Here is a 17,182-nt window from a genome sequence, read left to right as displayed (position 1 = left end):
ATACTATTTTTATCGAAATTTTTAATGCATTAAACTTGGTAAATCACATCCTAACTTGCCAAAATCATATGTTTCTTATGTTATTGTCGTACAAATCTTAACAAGTTAGTCTAAAATAATAAACTCATTGAAGTTTTACGCGATACCTTGGCGTGTATATTGTAAAAAACTATAATTGTTAAATTATACATAAAAGTTCAACTTACACTCTACTAATAATTGTTGAATGATCGCTTCAGATCATATTCTCATACAGGGAGATCATTGGGAAGACACACACACACACATACATATATATATATATATATATATATATATCACCATTCCATTTGTGCCATATTAAGCTCCAAACTTACCAAATAAACAACAATTTACTTACTGATCACTTGGTGTGCCAGTTTTAGCATCCACCGCAAGTAAACCGTCCGATAAATTTAAGCGCTTTGGGTGGTACCATAAACAGCAATTTATTGAGCTTGCAAATTGAAAAGCGGCCACTAACCAAGTTAACTCAGGAATATGTCCATCTAAACTACCATGTTAACATTTTAGAGCTGGGGCAAAATTTCCTACATATAGATTGATGGATTTTCTTTTTATATATATATATATAGCCCACCTTGGCATCTTATCCAGGGCCATGAGGGACACTGGATTGGAGAATCAAACTGCCATCCAATTGGATTGGAGAACCCTAAACTACAAGCTTTGCACCTTACAATAACTGAGCTAAAGACTACTGCGATAGAAGAAGTAACAATTATACAGACACGACAAATTGACTAGGTATTTGTTTTGCTGCATCTCCTGGAAACTTCACATCAACATTCTTAGCAGTAAAACATTACCCTCTTCACATTCTCCTTTAGTGCAGGCAATGGCCGGACTTTTCCTGACTCTCCTGCTGGTCGTGTGCCCTTAGCAGCATGCCCTGTCATCCCATTCTCCTGCATCTCTGGTTCCATGTAGAATCGAGCACGAAAAGCAGCTAAATGTGCATAATATGCTGGAGGGACTGTACAGAAATGGCGTATTACTCCATTTTTGCAAACGGCAAACCAGCAAAAAATGCTAGGAGTAAACTTAATATCTTATGGTCAGTTCAGCAGTAATCTAGGAAATGAAATTACAGGCCCCTAAAACTTGGTCGTTTGTTGAAATACAAGTCAAACTATTTATCCCATGGTTTCCCAGGTATAACTATGGATATTAGAGAAAGAATGCTTATTTCACTCAGTCAAAATTCAATTGAATTGAAAGACTCGTGGATAATGTTACCATTTCAAATGCCAGCATTAGAATGATGCTTCCCTGTCCCTTATAGATTCAGACCATAATTTATTTAAAATTTGGACAATAGTTAGTAGACAATTCAATTTCATTGAGAAATGTGTGATTGTCTCGAGTTTAAAAGCCTAACTTTTTCATCATTTGAAACGCCAAAAATATTTTGTTACATATAGATAGAATACTAGGAACCTAGGACGCAAAGCTTTTTTTCTTAATCAAGAGGAATAATCAAACTTTGAAGAGTATTGACTTACCAACGGAGACAGAGCGGGTGCATCTTGCATAGGTATAACAGAGGTTGTTTGTCAAAGACTGCATCCCATCTGCTGTAAAATTGTTCTCATCCCATAGCACATGGTAGTGAGCTGGTCTACTAGTCCCCTGTCAAAATACAAGTCAAAATATTTATCCCATGGTTTCCCAGGTATAACTACTGATATTAGAGAAAGAATGCTTATTCATTTGTCGAAATTCAATTGAATGGAAAGACTCATGGATAATGTTTCCATTACAAATGCCAGCATTAGAACGATACTTCCCTGCCCCTTCTAGATTCAATGCAGCACTTTAACCCACCCAAAGGAACCAGGACCAGAAAACCAGCAAGGATATTATGATCTTCAAATTATCCAATGTCCATGTGATTTTCCACCAGGTTGTATTGCAACAGTCAACAGTTAAACCAACTAAACCACTATGATTGTCTACTAATTCAGTCAGTCTAGAAAAGCACAGATCATCTAGAATGGAATATCCAAACAAAATTCATATGGAATCCCTCAATCAGGACTGATTTTTTAAACAGTTTTCTATTAAGTGACTTAGATAGGGAAAAAACCTTGAAGACCATAAGCATTGGGACTTGGCTCATTATTCTCCAGATCAGTTTTCTAGATGGATTCTCTCTCCCTGTTAAGGATATAAAACAATCCTTCACAAAAACAAGTTATTAAGCTGCCAAATCTATTCTTATGCTTGTAGGATGACAGCTACTAGTTGACTAAAATTTTCGTCCATCCAAGTCCTCATGCAACAAACGATATCCAAATATTCAGAAATAGGAAGAGAAATATTGGCAACAAACATGCACATCTCATGAAACACTTGTTATATAATTTGGTTCTTTTTCCAAGGAGTGCAACATCATGCCATATCAGTAGGTGCATATTCCAAGTACAGAAAAATAATGCAACCGAAACGGGCAACAATAATTTTTTTTTTTACTTTATTACATTTCTCTAGACCTTGAACCAACATATAGTCAATGATTGCAGGTCAAGCACCCTTGAGCCAAAGTTGCATAAATGTTTGAAGATCAAGTGAATTCGACAAATATAATCAAGTTGCTACAAGGATGTAATTGGCCACAAATGATAAACCACACCTAAAAAATTTCTAGTAGAAAAGAACTGAAAAATTCTACCTGAATACCAGCATGGCTACAGAGGTAAAACCACATCTAAAAAATTTCTAGTAGAAAAGAACTAAAAAATTCTACCTGAATACCAGCGTGGCTACAGAGGTAAAAATCAAATTCTGATGGATGACAGATTTTTGAATCAACCACGGTGCCTGAAATGCAAAATATCATAACAAAATCAGTAAACAGTAGGCTGTCTCAATAAGTGGATTAAACTTGTGCATGAGCATACAGTAAGGAAAATCTACTTTTCCAGGATACTCAAAAATCTACCAGGCAGAATGTTCCCACTCTTGTCTGTGCTGCTCCTGTCTCTGTGGTTGCTTGCAAATAATCGAGTATGGTGCCGCTTTTGTACAACAATGAAAGTAACTGGTGGTTGATAATCTGGTTCTAGAGAGGCACAAGCCTGTGCAAAATAATGATAAAACTTTTGAAGTGTTCCCACCACTTTGGCTTCAAATAATCTAAATTGTTGGTTTATGCGGAAAGTATCTCAAAATTATCACCTTTCGAATTGCATCTAACTCATAAAGTAGAACTTGATAAAATTGCCCTTCACTTACACCATCCCTGCACAATCAAAAATTTTTAATTATTAGGATAGTGACACATGCATGCATATAGTGAATCTAGTAAGGTACATTTTGTTTCTGGTTAAGGTCTATCCCTTGCGTAAAAGGAGATTAGAACTACAGTCATGAACCTCAACCATAGTCTCTTAGTTCCAGTGAGGCACAGTTATATGCATGCCTTCAACAATCCTTAATATTTGTTTGTTTCCACCTATTAGCCAAGCTTTCTAGAATTTAACATCACACATAAATCTTGCAGCAAGTTGATTGGATGAGTGCAATTATTATTTGGATATGTAAATAAAATGAATGATGAGGATGACTTCAAAAAATATCAAAGCTATCACATTGGCTATAGTAACCTGTAGAGGAGGTATTACAAGATGTGGAATTGTGGTTACTGGTAATGAATGACAAATGTCAACAATTTGCACACAAATCTATTAATTTGTTCAGGTAGAGAATAACTCTACTCATCAGTACAAAATTGTCATAACAACTACATATAGGAAAGAATTTTGACCTGTAAAATATAATCCTTAATGGTTTCTGCCCTGTTGCCTTCCTAAAGGAAACAAGAAGGTCCCTGCACACGAGAAAGAGAATGAGGTACAGAGTCAAAGTACTAACATCTAAAGTGGAATATGAACTACAGAGTCAAATGGCATACAAGAAAAGGATCCAAGGAAGTGACATCTACCTGATCATGCCACCGCTAACATTGCCACGAACAGGATCCTGCCACGTTTTGTACAAATCTTGTATGAGTTCCTGTCTGTGAGCTTGAGCACAAACTAACCCAGCATATTTAGTAACCTCCGGCCAATCTTGAGAAGCTACTACCTAAAAACAAACCATAATATTTTATCAAGAATGATCTCAATATTTGATCCGGCACAAATTGTATAGCTTATCTACAATTAAGACCAGCAAAGAATCATACAGCAGCTATCGACGGGCTGGAGTCTTCCCCATTCTCTGGGTGGGTTACATCTGCTCCAAATATTATAGTTGGTATATCACTAACTAAAGGAATTCTGCAACTGATAGCATCCAAAAGAACAGTGTTTCTACCACCCATCTGCACCATAAATGACAGAAAATAAGGTTAGCAATTTATGCCGATACAATAAAAAATTTTGTGGATCATTAGGAAAGAGATATAAGTATATGAAACTTGTACAGAGATCAAATTAAAAGCATATATTTTTTGGGTGAAACTGGGGGGAATTAAAAATGAAGCAACAATCATATCATACAATATTCTTTTACAAAGAAAAAGCAACAGTTGGATTCAACCATTTCCAGAAACGGATACCCCTACGATGTAGGAAAATTAAGAGATATATCATATCATCAGAATTTAACCTTAACATTAATTTTTAGGGACACATTAGCCAGGTACTGCTTGCTGATCTTGAAGACATGTTTTGTGAGACAGCATTGTGATATTAAACCTAGATCAGTTTCACAGATTCGCTTAAGATCACCTGCAAAAGAAAAACGTATCACCAATTGTACTTCTGATTAACTAAACCATGCAAAAATCAAATTGTCCATATCATAATACAACCATTATTGCATAGCATACCATACAGGGACCCATTATTGTCAGGTAAGATAGCTAATAGAAGCTCTAATTCTTTTCCTTTAGTTTTGTTCATGGATGCATGGTATACATGCTTCAAAGCTTTCTCCACCTGCTCTGGCCTGGCACTATAGATTGGAATGACAGGCTCTGGATTGAATTCCTGCAAAGAGAACAAATAGAAATATTAAACCAATAACCCCAGAGAAGCATGCTCTTGAATATGTAGAGACAGGGGACAGAAAATTACCATGCCAGACACTTGGCACATCTGCGCAAGTTCATGGCAGAACCCACGAGCAACACTCTCTTGTACACTACGTGAAAAGTTAATACAGGCCCATCGCGTTACAGTCATCCCATTAATCATTTTCTGCAATATAAAAGCAGCAAAAGATCAGCAGTAATAGCAGAAACAAAACTGATTGTTGGATGATAGGATGGTTATCAAAAGGTGAGAAATTAAACTTAAGTAAGCAGAAAGTTGCGGAGGCATTTGGGTAGTTTGACTGACAGGAGAAAATATAACGAATGTTCTTTCTCCAATCTAAAAACTGAATAGTTTCTTAGGGATTTCAGAAAAATATATATCATGTCGTTTTTGTTCTTTTCCATCTCTCTTATTTAATATCTTACTCTGCTACTGATCCTTGTGAAGGTTTGCCTCTCGGATGCAAACAAAAAACTCAAAAAGGCTAGTACAAGAGACATGGAAATAAGTGATCATTTATTTATTATTAAAGTGAAGCAATCCCTGCAATGAAGGACCATACCTTGTTCATCATATTCCACTGGCCAACTTGGGGCAGGCAATCCTTTTCCTTTCCAGTTTCATGATATTTAAGCTGCAGAAAAGAGCATGACTGTAAGTAATGATTGATGCTCCTTGTTCCATGGCCAATAGGAACTAAAAATGTCCTGAATTTTACCCAAGGAGCAGGAAGAATGCGAGCCTCAACAGAAGCTAGTTTTTCACTGATCTTGATTCCAAATTCCTTTGCATAAGGATCTTGATCATAAGCATTATGTTGAACTGTCTGCTTGCATCCCAAAAGAAAATGACAAATTATTTCCAGGTTTCAAAAAAAAATGCCAATAACTAAATCACTAAGGAAACTAAAAACTACTTCACATTCTTATATGCAGCTATAACATGCAGGATCTCCATTCTCTTCTCAGTTGCACTAGCATTCCAATGAGACTATTCTTAACATATATATGTATAGTAGCCAAACCTTCCAGTAATTTTGTAAGCTCCTAGATCGTGATACTAAATTTGCTGGTGGTTTCATAACCTAAATTATGAAGCCACAACAATAGCTTATTGAATGCAACAAGTTCTAAATAACATATTTTGGAAGTTAATATAACAAGTAATAGAAAACAAATAATCTCTCAACTAAGAAAGATTTAATCAACCAGGTTCAAGGATTCTCTATCTTTCTACATGATAAGAAGAAAATATCAGTTATTACCTGCAAAATATCATGTTCCCGATCCCTAGGTCTCTGGCAAGTAACTCTCAAAAGGGAAGTAATTTGCTTCTCATTCAACCTTTTTGTATATCTCTGTCCCTCAACAATTTTGCAGGCCTGACATTGCATGCAATTATCTACAAGATTATACAACAGGAAAAAATCTCAGATGAAACCAATTTACATGAACTCCTCTTACCTCCATAGGCAAATAGTTTGCCTTCTTTTGATTTCCTACTTGAAGACAAGGCAGATGTGTATGTTGAATGGTGAAGCCATACATTTCTTGGAAGTACTCAACAACTGACTTCATGGTAGAGTTGTCATCAACGGGAAACCTAAAATGGAAAGCATTCCCAATCAGTCAATCGCTTTTACATTTCAAGATTCTAGAATCCTTCCTGAATGAAAATACAGCTTTTTGCACTTGTACTGATATACCAAATAACCTAAAATAAAAGACCTTCTAACAAAAACATATAGTAAAACAAAACAGTAGAGAATTTCAACGCACACTAGTTCTCTTGTTGGCTGGGATGTCAATCCTGCAACACGGTACTTCCTTCTCACGTTTCCTCGGTGTGTAACCTCCACTTTTACTCCCCTAAGAGCCTTCTTAATCTGTTTACCACTTCAGTAAAAGTTCTTAAATAAATTAAACACTAAACAATGATGAAATGTATGACAACAATATAAAGAAAACCACCTTCACACGATCAGAATCAGATAATGGCCTTGATAAAACATCCTTTCCCAAAAGCTGGGCTACAAACTCTACCACAGGGAGAGCCTCAATAAATGCAGCTGAAGCCATATCTGTAAGAAAATAAAACAAAATAAAGGGAAACTTAGTTAAATGATCTTAGAACTACCAATATTTATTGGATTGAAATCATTAAACTTTTTTATGTAATTGTCTACCAATATTTAAGGACAAGCCCATCTGTGTAGGCCTAATACTCTGATAAAAGCCACACCATGACTCCAAACCCTCACCAAGGCGTTGCGGGTTTCTAATATCAGGAGAGAAGAATGACCTTCCAATAGGGCAATATCTTCACAAGAAAAGTTAAGGTGACAATATTAACATAATTTCATTAATGGGTTAGAATATAGCTTGATAAAGTAGACAACATACCTCTTGTTTGAGAGCTCCCTCAGCACAATGTCAAGAATTTGCAAAGCTTCTTGTGGTGCATCTGCTCGCTTACCCGCTAGAAACTGTCCTAATTGATACATGTTGGCTCGAGCTACAAATTTAATGACCACTTTGTATTCTCTTTCCCTTCTGGAATATTTATTGATAGACTAGTTAAATTGAAATTTCTACTAGTTAAGATAAAATTACGGATAAATCAAACCAAGTAAAGACTCATCAACAACCATTGAAAAAACCAACTGGAAACTTAATACTAGTTGCCACTAAAACAGAATAGATTACTTACTTGGGGCCATTGATTCCATCCTCTTCATCTATAAGCTTAATGGTAAACTCTTTCCAAGCAAAGGGAAGTTCGCCAGCTGTATACAAGCTCTTTCGGCCATCATAAGCAGGTAGTCTCATTCCTAGGTCCGATTCTTTATATAATCTGACAAGCTCTGCTATAATTGCTCTGTTCACAGTTCTTGATGGCACCTCCGGAGTTATTGTGACCTGCAAAAAACAATAAGGAAAAAATGAAAGATTAGATTCCACAAATAAACACGCATAAATACTCCACATGAAGAAAAGGACAACGTTATGGGCAAATCCATTCAGTTCTATTGTCAATGTAACAGCAAAAACATAAGAATACAAGTGGTTGACCGCATGAACATGTTGAAGGGCCCCAATAGCCATAACGTATTTAAAAATAATAATCAAGTTTAAATGGAAAATAAATCAAAACAAGTGGAACTTACATCATACTGGTTCAAATCTTTCTCATTTAACTCAGCAAAGAAATGGTTAGCCTTGACAATGCACTTTGTCCCAATTTGTCCATAACCAGGCCTACGTGCGAAACTCAAAGACTTGCTTGAAGTAGGAAAACCCGTTTCCATTTGACACACACTCTCAACATTTTCAATAGACTTAATTTGGTTGCTTGGTACAAGATCACCAGCCGGGTTGACGGACTTAAGTGCAACTGTGCAAGGCCTGGAACTCGGTCTCATACAGACATCTCCTTGATCAGATTTCCTGCCACCTCTGCCTCTCCTCCTTCCTCTATTTCTCGTTGGAGGTGATGCTTGGTTATGGGGTTTGTTATTGTGGGATTGTTCTTGGGGTGGTGGTCCTTTACCATTTTGGGTAGCTTTGGGATGTTTTTGTGTGGGATTCATGGAGTTTTGGAGGTGGGTTTTGATTACAAAGTGCTGCTCTGAGCCGTCTTTCATTTGCCTTATAGGCATGATTGGTTTTCTTTCTCTACTTATTCAAAAAGAAAGCGAGTTTTCACCAAATGGCGCATACAAAAACACGGGCTTCTGTTTCTCTGCTTTTTAGACTCGACTAAATCGGTCCAAACCATGGATTAAGGACTATTTCGTCCTGGTGATTGAAAAAACCAGATGTCAGTAAAATAGTACTCAGAATCCCAAAACCATTAATAAACAGAAAACATGATGATGATCAATAAAAGAATGCATCAAAGTTTTTTTTTCTCTTTGAACGCAATAGTAAAAGAGTAAACGGGTAAAAAAAAAACCTTTACTTTTCAGGTTAAAAAGCATTACTATTCCTTCCAAAGGTAAGAATTTTAGAATCACCTCTGTTTCTGCTGATAAACCCCGAATGAAAATAAGAAACCAACCAACACAAGTTACAGTTCATCTGACTAGAGATACTGCCACAGGCATTCAATGAAGTGAAGGCAAGTATAAGGATACGCAAGAAGAAAAAAAAAACCTATAAAATATGTATTTTTTAAATTTATATTTTAAATATTCTCCTGAATCTTTGCTCCAAACCTCAAAGATACAAGCAAAGAAAAGAATCGAAACACGAAATCCCAAGCAACTCAAAGAAATGATAAATACAAGGACAAAACTGACCATTACCAAAAACCCAGACCATCTTCATACTCTTGTATTTGGAAGCCAATGGTACAAATCAAAGACAGGAGCTTAATAAAATATAAGCATAAAAGATAAATGGTTATATCCAGAAGACAAGACCGCATCCTTAGGTCTTGTCCCTACCATTTATTAGAAAATATGAATTAGAAGATGATACTGAATAAGCCCCAGCGCCAAAGGCAGATAGAAATATAGCAGAAACATTAAAAAATCTATTTTGCAGACAAGATTTTCAAACCATAGGACTGGTATTGAAACAGAATAAGACCATCTAGAAAAAACAAGAGACATGAAAATATATCCAAAGAGAAGGAATAAACATTGACCATTGAAAAGCGTAGTGAAATCACTGTCTAAAAGAATCCCCCACAATAAATATTTATTGGTGTAAGAAAAATGGCTCATTGATACAAACTAGATCAAAAATAAGCCCACGAAGTTGAAACTCACCAACCAACGAAACTAACCCGCCATAGACTCTCACTTGAGTTACCTTGCTTGAAACTGTCAAGAGCTTTACTTTACAGGGGAAAGAGGTATTAAAAAGAGGAGGTGGAGGAGACAGGGAAAGTGAAGTAATTAAAAAAGAGAAGGTAAAAGGGGGAATAATAAAAGGAGATGGGTTTTTGTGGAGGGTTCAGATTTATCCCTCAACATAGGAGGAGGAGGAGAAAGAAAGTGAGGAAGAAGAGAGCGAAAGAGAGATGATGATGGTGATGAGGAAACAGAGAAAGAGGAGAGCGAGAGAGAGGAAGAAGAGAGTGAAAGAGAGATGATGATGATGATGAATCTTTATACACGCATGCAAATGCTTTTGGTGTTTTCTTTATCACGTGTAAGACGCTTTGAGTGAGTCCCCTTCTTGCTTTAAAAAAAATGGCTTCTCTCTCTACCGTTTCAGTTGTGGACTGGATTGCGCAACCTCGGGGACGTACCATGACTCTCCATTACACTCAATGCTTAAAAAAAAGAAGAAAGAAAAAATCCCGTCTTGTGAAAAAGCTAGCCTAGTCATAAACGTATGGCGCTTGAAAAATTAGAGAGAGAAAGGGAGAAAGAGATGCGCATATATATATATTTAGAGAGAGAAAGTTGAAGTAATGGGTGGGAGTGGTGGGGAATAGATTTACAGATAGTCCAAAAGAATTACTGAGAACCCATTTTTATTTTTGTTTAATTAAGAGAAAAATAAAAGGCAATCATACACAGAAGAAGAATAATTCGAACTTGCAGTCCTCTCTTCTGCAGACTTCTCCATTTGTGCTCCCTCTCACTTCCCCATGAACTTTTCTTTTTAAATTGTCTGCACCCAAACCTACCCAATGAACCCTGTAACGGTCCAATTCTTTGGAGACGAGAATTTCGTGGGTTCCACTTTTTTCTCGTGTCCCCACTTTGTTGCTTTTCAACAGTGTAATTCCATACAGTAAGGTCTACGGTATTAGAGTGTGTCCCACCTGTGGGTCCAAGAATCAGTGGTATTGGTATATGGTGATGATGATGATAATGATGAATCCTTTGGACATTGGCTGTGTCCTTTGCCTTGCGATGGATCCTCTGAGTAGTACCCAGTGGACAAGATATGAGAGGAGTGATTGCGTATGATGAGATCCTGGACTTTGAAGAGAAATGATGGGCCCCACTTGGAAGAAACATATCCTTGATCCTGTGGGAGGCCACTCATTATAATTTGGACGGTTGTGATTGTTGCACTGCTCCGGTTATGATTACATTGTTGACCCACTGTCATGATGGTTTCAAATGTTTCGGTGTTGCTGCTCGCAGAGAACCAACTTAAAATCATTATTATTACCACTACAATTAGTGTAGTTAATATCTTACCAGCTTATATAATAGGGTGTATAGGTTAAATTCTCGGCAAAATAAAATAATAATTAAATTCAAATATTCATATAGGCCACAACTTTTGATTTTAATACAAATTAATGTATTATCGTAAAAAAATCACAGACATCATTATCTAAAAAATAAAAAATTAAAGCATAATATTAAGATTTTAAAAGAATAAATAATAAATAAAAACTAAAAGTGTCATTATTACGTGCAATAGTATAACATGATATAAATGTTTTTTTTTAAATATAAAGTAATATTTATTAATCTTCTAATAAGTCAAAATCAAAACTGAAAAACTCTAATATAAATATGAACATTAATAATTACATAATAGTATTTACTTTGTCACCTTATTTTGTATTTTATTATTAATTATAGGTTGACCGAAATTATTTATATTGTTTGATTTTAAATAATAATACCTTATTTGATATTTATATAAAATTATTATAATTAATGAATTCGTACATAATCTCATGTGTATGTGTATAGATTATAAATTAGCAATAAATAATAAAATTTATAAATATCAGCACATGATCAAGAAATTTAAATTGGAAGAAATAAAAAAATATCGAACATGCTTTACTGATCCATAAACCTTATTCTCTATAAGAAAAATCATGAGGCAAGATGTATGCTATCAGACTACGATAAATTATAGGATGAATGACCAATTTTTAGTGAGAATAAATATTTTTAGACCAAGATGTTCTCTCACATATATAATCTTTTAGAGATATTATATGATAAATATATAAGACTATACGTTATAGAAGATATTGTAAACCTTAGCACTATCCTTTAAGTTAGAGCGTCAAGATTAATGCCTAACTTGCCCAATAAATGATGAAATTGTCTTTTCAGGTGTCTTTACTAAAGAGACCACCAAGTTGATCATAGGAACACACATAATTGGACAACTAGTACAAGAAAGAAATACTCTAATTAAGTGTTGCCTTAAGATACCATATAATATTATATGTTGCATTAATCGGAAGACAGAAGAATTTTACATCAAGTGACTTAGAAATTATAATGGATAAGTGAAGTAAAATTGAGTGATTATCAAGTAGTCTACCAATAAGGCAATGATAGTAATCTAAATCCAAAACTACATTAGCAATACTCAACCAAATTATATCACTACTTCATATAAAAACTAGCATATATAACATTTAAGAGGCTTATTTCTTAAAAGTGGTCAACAGCATATTTTATTTAGTGGTGAATGGATCTACCATTTTCTATGAAAAATATATAAAAACTAGCATGTCTATCATTTAATAGCCTTATTTTTTTAAAGTGGTCAACATTGTATTTTATTTAGTGGTGAATGGATTCACCCTTTTCTATGAAAATATAGATTCGAGTTGAGATTATGCATCCCATGTGTCCCTCTTAAGAAGTTACATTAAATATGTTCTTATTATAAGATTGTGTTCTCATTTGTAATGCAAATCTTATATAATTAACGAAATATATGTATTTTTACTAAAAAAAAAATCAAGATGATATTTTACTTGACATATTATAGTTGGATCATTCTTTGCAATAGTTATATCATTTACATAAACTAGCATGATTAAAGAATAAATCAACAACATAAAGCTTTAGAGCTTTTTAAACTAGTTTTTATAACCCTATTTAAGTTCAGAAAAATACTTTTTTAGTCTCCAAACATGATCAATATATGATTTATTAAAAATTTATGACATCTTTACTAACACTTGCATAGAGGCCCCCATGTAGAAAGTGTTGTTTATATATAACCAATATAGTTCTTTGTTATGTATGCAAAAATTATTGATTAGCAATTAAAGCTTTTTACATCAAAAGGTGTTTTAAAAGTGCTCAACATTGTTATGGATACAGTTAATTTTATAAACACATATGAAATCAACGAAAAGCTTATAATGTAGTAAGATTCGAAAATCAATATTTTATCATCCTTTAATGCATAGAGATCTTGATTCACAACATGTCTCCAACATATATTTGTAACGAAGGAAAACATGACCTCGCATCAGGGTGGAGTTAACATCAAATGAAAAGAACTCCTGGTGGATGTAAAATGCCACATGAATAGTAACGTACAAAGGGTAAAAAGAAAAGTTTTTTCTTAAAGGAGGAAAACGTAACCTCATATAGGGGTAAAGTCAACATCAATGAAAAAAATCCTTAGTGGAAACAAAGTGTCAAGTGAACAGTAAACACCAAATGGATAAAATTTGCAGTGAATTATAAAAATATCAAGTAAAAAAATCATTATTTAAGAAAAGTCGGTCAATAAAACACATTCAATGTAGAGACTTTTGTCAATCTTGTCAAACTTCTTATTACAAAAGTTATTATTTGCTTAACGAAAATTTTGTGAACATCTACTACTTTTCATGTGATAATTATAAGTTATATAAACATTTAACATATTTAAATGACAAAATAAATAAAGATTAACGGAAACAAAAGATCAATAAATACTTCCCGTCATTACTTTATTTGAAGAGTTGATTTGTTTTTCTTCTCTGGGTTAAATTCTTCTAAGCACTCAAGAACCTCACACGATAGAGCAATGTATTGAAAGAGATTTTATGTGCTCAGGGACCCAACAAAACTGCTTATATTTATAAATAGTTTTTCATAAAAAAAAACGTTATGTACAATTAATAATAATTCAATTTTGTAACGTTTTCTTTATTAAAATCATAATGAAAATACTTAATTATGTAATGTCTTCCTCATTTAATTTTTATGTGATAGTTTTATTTATCAATTCAATTATATCGATACAATTTGCACTTAAAAGTATTTATTAGGCCACATATGTAGCGACATCATATTTGTCATATTTTCTAGGGTGATTATGCTTTTTAATGCTTTGCAATTAATGTTTTGGTACGTGAGAGATGAACTTGTTTCATTTTCTTGCTTTCTTGCTTATTTTCGGAAGAGTATAATGGTGAACCAATAAAATTAAGTAGCTCAAACACATTGAAATTAAAAAAGAAGTTATTTGATAAGCCCTCACCAAATTAAATCATTATGATAATAATGTATATATTTTTTTCAATTTAATTTCACTAAAATTTTTACATTTTTTTTTTGTCTTCGTGTGCTCGCCAACAAATAATAATATGATAAAAGCATATCTTAAAATTTATATTTTTAAATTAGATCAATCACCTGAAAAAAGTTAGGAGATTAATTCACTAAAAAAAAAATATATATTCACGGTTACTTTTAAAAAGAAAATCTTTTAAAAATCCATTTCAATACATATACATATATAAAAATATCCTATCTCATTAACTTAGTCAAATTGCATAATACAACTTCTGGTGTATTAGTAGTAATAGTTTTTTTTTTTTTGAGATTGATTAGAGTGTGAACTTAAAAAGAAAATTACGTTATTAATAATAAATAAGATTTGGTATATACAGAGATTAGAGAAATTAAATGAATTGAAAGATGTAGAGAGGATGGAAGAGGGTACGAACAACTTAGAGAGAAGTAAAATCCAAAAGGAAGAGATGGACCAGCTGATGTTGAACAAGTCAACAAAATGGAGAGCAAATAGTTAAAAAGAGATTTGGGACGGTGTGATGTATCATAAATGAGAATGTGCCCTTTTGTTGGTGTCATGCAACACTGAGCTCCATCATACATTAAATGCACCAAATCATTACTCCCACAAGAGTTATGGTCTCCTTTTGTCGTCACTTTAATGGGAGGTTTTGGATTTTTCCTATTTTATATATATATATATATATATATATACATATATCTACATATACTTTATCGAGCTTGAGATTTGTAATTTTCACCAATAAAATAAAATCACAAACAAGTGCTCTTATTACTTATTCATTTCTCAAATTAAAAAAAAACCCAGTAATTTTACTTTTCTTTTATTATTTTGGTAACACAAACAGATTATTTAGAAATATAAAGCTTCTATTAAACATGAATTTGGATTCACAATTTTAAATTTTCAAAAAATAATTTTTGTGCACAAATCATTTTTCCTCTACTTATATTATTATATATTTTAATTACCTTCATTATTACACTTATTAGCATTTATCCTATTTCTCATAACTTCAAGCTTGTTAAAATAGAAAACGAATGTATGGGACAATACAAAAATTATTACTACATTTATGGTGCAAAAAAGTCTCGAGGCCATTAACTTATAAAACAAATAGGGGATTAGTGGGATATTAGAATTATCTCTCGCATGAAATTTCCCTATGATGAAGTGGTTGATGGTGGTGAAAGAGAATTGAAAGGACAACTAAATGTTATCTTTATCAATAAGGTATTTATAGGAACTTGATTTTTGGGGCAAATAGTGGTCTTTTTATAAGTGATTTTTGTTTATTTAAATAGTTATTTGTTTCGTGCTAAGAATCTTTAGAATGGTTTGTTATGATACATAGGATATTTGAATTTAAGGATGTTACTTAATGTGATAAAACAATCAAGTTATTAGTCTTTCTCCATCATGACTAGAACAGAAACACATGGTTTCATCAGTTGGTTTGGTTGTTTTAAGGTTAAAGTCCATTAGACTCATAATCCAGTTTTTAAGGCTCAAACCTTATTGTTAGGAGTGTTGTATCACTCCTAAAATTAAGACTTTGTAGATAGATCTATATGATGAAAATTCTTTAAATGGATCAGTAGGTATAAAGAATAACTTCAGTTCACTAATAGGGTTTTCATTTTATGGGAGCCAAGTGTAGTGTCCTAACTGTTGGACCTCCTTTAATTGAGCATCACGAGAGATGAATTCAATAAATTTTAAGGCCTGGTGCTTTATCTCGAGGCTACGTGGTAGTCCCACCATTATCCATTTCTTTTCCATGAAGACCATTTTTTATTTATATACTATTATTTTTTTTTTCCTCTTGATAACACCAAAATTGAATATTCTATATATCGTGATTCCTCCACAAGTAATCCACACAACCTTCTACCATAACCTCATATATATTCACCAACTGCGAATATGTCAAGTTCTCACTCCCCATTTCTTATGATCCCAGTACTACTTGCCCAAGATTGAAATCACCTACAACATATATCACATTATTAATGTCAACTCCTTGGAGGTGTTTCAATAGCTCAATCTAGCATCAATTTAATTTTATTTGGCACACCTTTGTTTTTATTCTTATTTGTCTTATGATTTATTTACAACTTTTTATAAAGTTTATTAACATCAATCTCCTCTCATGATGAGTCTACATTAGTCTCAAAAGTTTTAAAGGATTGTAATTAGGTAATTGCTATTTTTATGAGCTTAATTTCTTAAAGCCTGTTAACTTGGAAGATGAACCTTTACTTTTGAATAAACAAGAAAGCAAATCTAGATAGGTATTTAAAATCAAGTGCCTATACTGTTGAAACTACAATTTAGGTTTGTGGTCAAAGGTTATAAACAATTTAAGGGTTTAAACTTCCATGAGACCTATTTAATTGTGGCCAAACTTATTATTGTCTAATGTTTATTAACCACTATTGCAACTAAAATACTTTGAAACTCCATCAACTAGTTATATATATTATGTTTTTTATCCATGGGATCTATATGAATAGGTATACAAGATATCTCCATATGGATTTTTGATGTAATACCCAGTTGGTGCCTAGCTGGGTATAAAAGAAAAGAAAAAAAATGTATAATAAAAAATATATAAAATTAATTATAATAAAAAAAATAAATAAAAATAAAAAAGAATGTAGAGAGCAGGAGAACAAGACCAAGCGGCAAATATGTATATATATATGTAGTGAAATAGCATAGAAAAAAAGGAGAGAGGAAAGAACGAGGAAAGAGAAATACGGTTGTGAGAGGAGAAAAGTGTCAAGCGGTGTCGATAGCTGAGAAAGAAGAGTCGTGCGGTGTTGCGCG

The 17,182-nt window shown here is 33.3% G+C and overlaps 1 protein-coding gene across 3 annotated transcripts; it reads right to left on the bottom strand.

The window, feature by feature from the left end:
• Window positions 1-448: 448 nt before the first annotated feature.
• AGO10 (Stabilizer of iron transporter SufD / Polynucleotidyl transferase) lies at window positions 449-10,416 on the bottom strand. 3 transcript variants are annotated; one of them, XM_022043807.2, is made up of 22 exons: window positions 9,859-10,410; window positions 8,251-8,881; window positions 7,794-8,002; window positions 7,487-7,636; window positions 7,270-7,403; window positions 7,055-7,164; window positions 6,863-6,969; window positions 6,548-6,686; window positions 6,349-6,465; window positions 5,803-5,910; window positions 5,647-5,718; window positions 5,124-5,246; window positions 4,877-5,036; window positions 4,654-4,775; window positions 4,229-4,366; window positions 3,986-4,128; window positions 3,809-3,871; window positions 3,220-3,283; window positions 2,984-3,119; window positions 2,789-2,862; window positions 1,545-1,671; window positions 449-1,015 (listed from the first exon to the last, which is right to left on the bottom strand). In XM_022043807.2, the coding sequence occupies exons 2-22, from the start codon at window positions 8,740-8,742 to the stop codon at window positions 831-833; spliced, it is 2,973 nt and encodes a 990-aa protein (XP_021899499.1). In that variant the 5' UTR covers window positions 8,743-8,881; window positions 9,859-10,410; the 3' UTR covers window positions 449-830. The 3 variants fall into 3 exon arrangements, with proteins under 3 accessions (XP_021899499.1, XP_088071330.1, XP_021899503.1); XM_088215204.1 differs by lacking the exon at window positions 9,859-10,410 and adding an exon at window positions 9,100-9,251; XM_022043811.2 differs by lacking the exon at window positions 449-1,015 and adding an exon at window positions 2,129-2,199 and having other exon boundaries at window positions 9,859-10,416.
• Window positions 10,417-17,182: the final 6,766 nt, after the last annotated feature.

The sequence above is a fragment of the Carica papaya genome, chromosome 3 (genome assembly GCF_054855325.1).
Source record: "Carica papaya isolate Zhongbai chromosome 3, ASM5485532v1, whole genome shotgun sequence".
NCBI classification, from domain to species: Eukaryota; Viridiplantae; Streptophyta; class Magnoliopsida; order Brassicales; family Caricaceae; genus Carica; species Carica papaya.
The sequence above is the reverse complement of the archived record's forward strand: the minus strand, read 5'-3'. Positions and strand labels throughout refer to the sequence as shown.